The 8,023-nt window shown below is 47.0% G+C and overlaps 1 protein-coding gene across 1 annotated transcript; it reads right to left on the bottom strand.

The window, feature by feature from the left end:
- Nucleotides 1-363: 363 nt before the first annotated feature.
- LOC107280308 (uncharacterized) lies at nucleotides 364-6,415 on the bottom strand. Its single transcript, XM_066308480.1, has 7 exons — nucleotides 5,662-6,415; nucleotides 5,432-5,505; nucleotides 4,444-5,272; nucleotides 3,870-4,024; nucleotides 3,365-3,737; nucleotides 1,225-3,133; nucleotides 364-555 (listed from the first exon to the last, which is right to left on the bottom strand). The coding sequence occupies exons 1-7, from the start codon at nucleotides 6,413-6,415 to the stop codon at nucleotides 393-395; spliced, it is 4,257 nt and encodes a 1,418-aa protein (XP_066164577.1). The 3' UTR covers nucleotides 364-392.
- Between the last annotated feature and the right edge of the window lie 1,608 nt (nucleotides 6,416-8,023).

An 8,023-nucleotide genomic window follows, 5' to 3' on the forward strand; every position in this document is an offset into this window, starting at 1 on the left:
CTGCTATTTTCTCTTTTCATTTGTAACTATGTAACGTTGTATTATTGATGAATCTGTATATTGAATTGTCAGTTTGTGTACCTCGGCTGATTCCTAGACGAGGGTTTCATGCACAAATTAGTTCGAAAATTACTAGTGAATTTCTGGGCGTGATAGTCTGGCTCACTAGCCTCCCCAAGTGATGTGACCATGACTACTATGGATACAACCATAACTCATATCATGGATGATCAAGTCCTCCAAGCGCTGGAATCCAATTCGGCCACCTTTTTTTTAGATAATGGATATTTTAAACCCGGCTTCATCTATCAAAAGATAGACTCATGCCAATTATAACAAACGTTCTTACAGAGTAACACTTGGAAACAAAACCGAGATAAAAGTTCAGACGACTAAAGACCGATGTGTCTAGCTGATAACCATCCATTGGAACTAAAAAATTGCAAAGCTGATGACTCAAGATGTTGCGATGCCGCGATCAACTGTGAACGCAGATCCTCATGCCGTTGCAGCTTCGCCCATTGGCGTAACCAATGCGTACCCCTGAATAGTACCTGCAAAAAAGATTTCGGTCCGTAATTGTCAAACACTAACTCGTTTCTTGTTAACCAAACTGTCCAGAAAAGCGCTGCTGCTGCAGTTAACAGTAAAGTATTTTGTTTTTTATTACCCCCCTTAGACCACTGTTGGAATAACTCAACTAAGTTTGATGGGGTACTTATACCAAACAAAATATGAACCGCTCGCCACAAGAACTTGGCAATATAGCAATCAAAAAACAGGTGTTGAATTGACTCAGGCTGATGACAGAAAGCGCATTTTAAATCACCATGCCAATTCCTCCTAGCTAAATTATCTTTAGTAAGAATGACACCTTTCTTTAAGTACCACAAAAAAATTTTTATTTTTGAAGGGACCTTAATTTGCCAAATATCCTGTGAAACTCTAATACCATTACTGATTAGTGCAGCATACATCGATTTGACAGTAAAATTTCCTGAGGCCTGCAAAGACCACACAAACGAGTCACCCCCATCCTGTAATAATACTTCCTGTATGGAAGCAAGCACTCTATTCCATCTACTAAGATTCGCTCCCACCAAATTCCGCCTAAACGAAATATTCAGAGGGGACGAACTAAGTACTTTGGCCACAGAGTCATTTTTCCTTCTAACAATATTAAACAATGATGGAAATCTGTCCTTTAAAGGTTTATTACCCAGCCACGTATCGCACCAAAATCTCGTTTGCGATCCATCTTTGATTTTGAACGATCCCAAGCCCAGGAAAGTGTCTTTTATGCTCATTAAACCTTTCCAGAAGTGTGAATCCGTAGCCCTTTTCTGGCAACAACCTAGGGGCTTTTCCTTCAAGTATTTGTTCCTAATCAGTTCCTGCCAAAGTCCGTCCTCATTTAACAGTTTGAAAAGCCATTTGCTCAGTAAGCATTTATTTTGAATCTCTAAATTGGGGATACCTAGCCCCCCTTGTATCTTTGGTTGGCACATGACTGTCCATTTAGCTAGTCTGTATTTTTTCTTGTGCTGATCATTCTGCCAATAGAACCTTGATCTATAGCAGTCAATTTTTTCTAGCACACCTTTTGGAATTTCGAAGAATGACAGCATAAACATCGGTAAGCTGGAAAGCACAGAGTTAATTAGTACGAGTCTCCCTCCGGCCGTTAGTAATTTTCCTTTCCAACCCCCCAACTTCTTTTCGATCCTATTTTCGATTTCTTTCCAATCTTTATTGTTAAGTTTTCTGGTATGCATGGGAAGACCAAGGTATCTAAACGGAAATGACCCAATCTTACACCCAAATAGCTGCAAATAAAAGGCTTCGTTCTCTTTTGCTCTACCAAAACAAAAGATTTCGCTCTTATGGAAATTTATCTTGAGGCCTGATAGTTGTTCAAAGGTTGTAAGAATTAACTTCATATTAATCGCTTTGGCGACATCATGGCTCATGAAAATTACCGTATCATCCGCATATTGGAGTATCGACAGGCCATCCTGAATCAGGTGTGGGATAACACCCTCTACGCGGTCAGCGTTTTTGGCTCTAGCAATGAGAATCGCTAACATGTCGACAACTATATTAAATAGTACTGGCGACATCGGATCCTCCTGCCTCAAGCCCTTTTTGGATTGGAAATAATTACCAACTTGATCATTCACCTTTATACTGACATTACCCCCTTGAGTAAACTTCTCCACCCAATTGCACCATTTATGTGAAAACCCTTTCATTCTGAGAGTTTGTTGGAGAAAAGACCATCTAACTTTGTCATATGCTTTTTCAAAATCTATCTTAAAAATGACCCCATCTTGCTTCTTTGTGTGGAGTTCATGTAAAGTTTCATGAAGAATAATGGCCCCCTCCATTATATTTCTACCCGGTAAAAAAGCCGTTTGAGTAGGTTTAATCACTTTCTGAGCTACTGATGTAAGCCTGTTAGTAGCCACTTTGGTAAAGATTTTAAAGGAGACGTTCAGGAGACAGATTGGTCTGTATTGCTGAATAGTCCTAACATCCTTCTGCTTGGGCAGTAGAATAATCGTACCAAAGTTTAGGCTATTAAGAGGCAACGATCCCTGCTGGAAATCCGAAAACAGAGCTAACAGGTCGTCCTTTATAATTGTCCAGAAGGCCTGATAAAACTCTGGTGGGAAACCATCCGGACCAGGTGCAGTATTATGTTTCATTTGGAATATAGCACATTTTATCTCTTCTTCTGTAAAATCTGCCGTTAAAGACTCATTTTCTTCTGCAGAGACTTGTCGTATGTCGTCGACCTGAGACTCATCTAAAAAAATAGATGAAGTCTGTGATGGGCCGAACAGGGTCTTAAAGTACTTGGTGATGTGCTCCTTAAGTTGAGCATCACCAGTAATGACCTCGTTCCCGTCCTGCAATTGGAAAATACGAGTTTTCCTGTGACGGCCATTTGCCAGAAGATGATAGTACTTTGTGTTAGCATCTCCTTCCAATAGGTGCTTGACCTTAGCACGTTGGTACCATTTAATTTCTTCCTCCCTCAATAACTCAGCCAGTCTATCATTTAGAACATGCTTAACATTTAATTCAAACTCATTGAGTATAGTATGTTCAGCTTTCTTAACAAGTGTATCTAATTTATCCAATAACTCTTTCTTTTCTTTTTTGTAAGCACCAGTAATATTTTTCGCCCAACCTCGAAGAAATTGGCGTAATCGTCTAATTTTCCTCTGCCATCTCTCTAAAGGTGTACCCTCAATGGACACCCCTTGCCACACCTCCTTTACAATATCACTGAAACCGTCCCTCCGCAACCAGCCCAATTCAAATTTAAATTGAGGTTGGTAAGCTGCGGACGCACCGCCTGAATTGTATAGCAAAGGTGTATGATCTGAAATTTCCCTAGTGAGGATGCTAACAGTAGAGAGTGGGAATTTTGTCTCAAACTCCGTAGAAACTAGAATTCTGTCAAGCTTCTCAAAAGTTTGATTTTGTAAGTGATTTGCCCAAGTAAAAGATCTCCCTGATGACTCCAATTCTCTAAGATTCAAAGTGTCAATTACTGCATTGAACAGAAATGGCCATCTATCGTTAAAGTTATCATTATTTTTCTCCTGTGGGTTACGAAGTATATTAAAGACACCACCTACAACTGTAGGTATGGTTTCTTTAGAGCAAACTCGTACTAATTCGGAGAGAAAATGACCTTTTAAATCAGACTGTGCTGGACCATATACAGAAATCAAATTAAATTTAAAATCATCTGCTCTCTGTCTTAATTTAAAGCGAATGAAAAAATCTCCTTCCTCAATTTCTCCAATGTCAAGAAACAGCAAATTAACACCTAGAATCATACCACCAGAGCGCCCCCTAGGGGCCATGCAGTGCCAGATGAAATCTCTGCCAGCACAAATATTATTTAATGTTGACTGAGGAAAAGAGGCTCTGCCCGTCTCTGATAAAGCAATAAAGTCTAGATTTTGCTCCTTAGTTAGATCAGACAAAAATTTATATTTTTTCGGGTCTGCAAACCCATTACAATTCCAAAAAATACCCTTCATGTTTTACTACGTTCGCTTTTATTTTTATTCTGCTTACCCTTAGGCTGCCTCCTCTTTATTTGTGATAAGGGGGTATGTAGACACAGCGGGTCACAGCCCCCATCACCAAGGCTTTCCGCAATTTCCGAACAGATAGTATTTAAAGCATCAATATCAACATTATCCTCCGAACAAACTGATGAGTTTTCCTCGCAGCTACGTTTCTCCTCTTTACTAGATGAGCAAAAGTCGTTAAATCTTTGTAACTCAATTTGTTTTAAAGAATGTACAGAATCTAGAACCGAACTAACATCGTCCCCCAAATTAATTCCTAAAGAGTCAGTTGTAGCCAGTATAACAGAATCATCTAAATTATGAAAAGAGGAGGGGAGGGGTTTGTTACCTTTTGCAGCAGTGGAATCCAAGTTTTTGCGAGCTTTCAGTTTGGTGGCCTTTTCCATGGAGTCCTGCTCTAGGGAGGACACATTGCGCTTGCTGGACCTCAGAGGAGATACAGTCTCTCCCTTGTGCACCACCGGTTTGCTAGAAGAGCCATGGTTACCCAACATGTTTGCCTGCCACTGAATGCCATGGTTACCCAACATGTTTGCCTGCCACTGAATGGAACCCTCCAGAGAGATCCCCTGAGATAGTACAGCCACGGGCCTTTTATTTTTTCCCGGATCAGACTTAGCCACTGTTTTCTCCTTCAGCTTGCCTGTCTCAGCACCCGCGCCATGCTTGGGTAGCTGGTCTGCAGGGGCATTTTCAGGGGCAGCATCCTTTGGTAAGTCATCAGGGGTGCCATTATTTTTGTTGGCATCCTCCTCCATTGGGTCCTCGCCTTTCCCATCATTGTCACCATCATTGTCTGTGGTAGAGTCCATGTCAATGACTGAAGGCTCTCCAACAGGCATATCTATCTCCATGCGGAACTGCAGCTCATAAACGAAGTCACCAATGACCACATCAACGTAATCTGGGATCCTGTTCGGGTCTAGAACAGCCACCTTCAGTCTGGACCTGCCAAACGTCTTGGTAAAGCGCATATCCACCGCTTTAGAGACCCCTAATATGGACCCTATAGCCCATATGATAGGAAATTCTCTGAGCTCGCTAGGCAGACCCCGAAACTGAACCCAAACTTTGTCAATCTCATATCTGTTCACATCATTCTCGACACCTTTCTCGAAGCGGATCTTTCCCTTAATTGTCTTGGTGTCCATTGGACCCTAATTCACCGCATATTCTCGGAGCTCGGATGGAAAATTAGTAATGATGAAGGCATCAGACCCCTTCAAACCAATCTCCCAAGTGATTTTAGCTGGCAGTAGTCTATCAAGTTCCACTGTCAGTTGATCAACAGTAAAGGAACCGTCTAAGACACGTACCAAGACCGTGTGCTCCTCCACATTACTCTTTGGGTTGTCATTCATAGGGATATAGTAAAAGCCCATGCCCTCTACTGCATAACCACATGGAGCCGCAATCGCATTTGTTTTCTTCACATTTGGGCAATTCTTTAGAACATGATTTTCAAAGCACAAATCACAGCAAAGCAAGACAGTGCAATCATCTATAGTGTGCCCCTTTGTATAGCAGCAGAAACAGTAGGGTTTACCCTTGCTCTTCTGCTTTCCGGCTTGTGCAGGTTCGGGCTTGGTTGCCATGAAGCCTTCCAGATGTGTCGCCGCGGGATCCTGTGCCGATCCTCCAATGATGGCCCCTCTTGTGGAGCCAGCTGGAGCAGCCGCCGGTGCTGCTTGGCTGGAGGCCAGCAGCGCCGACGTCCCGGCCTGAGACGTACCGAGGCCGCCACCGTTGGCCGGTGCAGCCACCTGGGCCTTCTGGCTTTGGCTGACCTGCTGGAAGAGCACAGCCCCAGCCTCCCTGGTCTGGTTGCCAGCCGCAGCCGGCTGGGTAGGCTGCTGGCCAGCCAGAGGTGCCTGGAAGGGCGCCTGGGCGGGCTGTTGGTCAGCTAGCCCCGCTGTCTGGAAGCCAGCCAGCTGGAACTGACCAGCAGCGGCCTGCTGCTGCAGTTGGCCGACCACCGCCTGGCCACCGGCCTGGTGTCCAGGAACGCCACCTCCGGCGTGGAACTGACTGGCCGCGTGGCCAGCAGCCGGCGCGAAGCGGCGCCCACCCTGCCAACCGCGGCGGTTCCGGTTGCCTCCGTATCCACCGTGACTGTTACCACCATAGCCTCCGCCGCCATATCCGCCTCCGTACCCTCCTCCGAATCCGCCACCGTTGTGACCGCGCTGATCACGGCCACGGCCGCGGCCGCCGTCGAAGCCAGGGTGGAAACCTTGCGCGAAGCCCCAGCCTCTCCCTCCCCCTTGACCGCCAAACCCTCCGCCTCCGTGTGCCGCCATGGCTTTTCCTCTCCGTACGACCGCAGCGTACGAGATCGTCGCAGTGGGGCGTGATGGCGGCTGCAGTTTTCGCGATCTAGGTTTGAGTCCAGAGCGAGCAAAGAGGGAGGTCAATCCTTTGGTGGGCCGAAACCACTTCCCGGGCCCCAAACGAATCCGATCCGACTGAGATGCAGATGGCGCCGGCCTTCGTATCTCCCCTCCTGCGCTGGCAATCGCGGTAGAGACCGACGAGTGCGCACCGCAGAGAGGAGGGAAATCAGGCCGTGAACCCTGCCGTAGTAATTGATCGGAGTCGTTTGAAACGCCCAACGATTTCGGAATTACGAATTTTGAACCAACCGTCCCGGCCTCCGGCGATGACGATGAACGAGGAACGCCGCACCGTCGACCATCGCGCCGCCTACGCCGCGGACACCGAGATGCCAACGCCAGGCAGTCGCCCAGCGTTCTCGGCGGAGAAACGCGTTCCGCTGGTAAAGGGCCACGCCATGGCGGACCCACCAGCTTCCGCCGTAGCAGCGTGGACAAGATTACCTCCGGCAACCGTTGGTCGCCGTTCTTACCTGCTTGGAGTTGCTGCTCCGCCATGACGAGCTATGCACGTGAGAATCCCGCTGCGCTTGCCTCGTTGACGAATTCCTCCGTCGACGGAGAAGATGTCGCCGATGAGCCTGTGAACGGGGGCGGTGTCGGTGCCTCATCATCATCCTCCGAGTCATCGTCGTCCGGCGCTGCCCAAAACTTTGAGTGGATCGGCGATACTGGCGAAGGGGTCACAGCATGCACCGGCTTGGGGCGGCCGGTCATGGCCGCTGCCCACGCCACCTCCTTGGACAATTGACGCCGTGCCCTTTGCTCACACAGCGCTCCACCGCTCTCCTCCGAAACGCCACCCACAACCGCGCGCTGACCACCGACACCACGGCCGGCATCTGCGCCGCTCTGACCTCGGCTTCTAGCGAGACCACCGGCCAGAGGAGCGATAGTGAGGCGCCTCCCCCGCAGCCGTACCAGCTACCTAGAGATCAGTGGATCCTCAAAAATGACCCAAACGACCTCCTGCTACACTACTGACATCAAACGACCGCCGAATTTGCGCACGACCTCCGTTTTCGGCTTGTGAGTACTTGATGGAAAGCTCTCGGAGTCTTCGTTCCAACAAATCCAGCCTCATCTTCGAATTCCGCTTCTTTTGGACACAATCCCAGACAAGGTGCTGCGTCACTTGTAATGGGCCTATGTGCTTATAACTTCGTCTGGGACCCCGACCGATATGGGACCCATGTGGGGTGTGCCCCAACCAGGTGGAGCACGACCCAGGGACCCCTAGGTCGTCCTCCCACCTCCTTAAATAGTTAGGTTCCCACTTTAGGGTTTCTTGGGTTTTGTTTAGATTAAAGTTTAGCCATTGCTACTTGCTTGCAGCGCATGTGCTAGACCGACCCTCTGCTTGTTCTTCAGAGCCCCAACTTACCATGTGTACTCAATTCCTATTTGCAATTTGCAATTATTGCTTTTATCTTGTTTTTGCTTGTTTATTCGATTTGCTTGCAGGAATAAGGTTGGTTTGCATCGACAAGATCAACAAACCACGGAGAGGTGTAT

The sequence above is a fragment of the Oryza sativa genome, chromosome 3 (assembly GCF_034140825.1).
Source record: "Oryza sativa Japonica Group chromosome 3, ASM3414082v1".
NCBI classification, from domain to species: domain Eukaryota; kingdom Viridiplantae; phylum Streptophyta; class Magnoliopsida; order Poales; family Poaceae; genus Oryza; species Oryza sativa.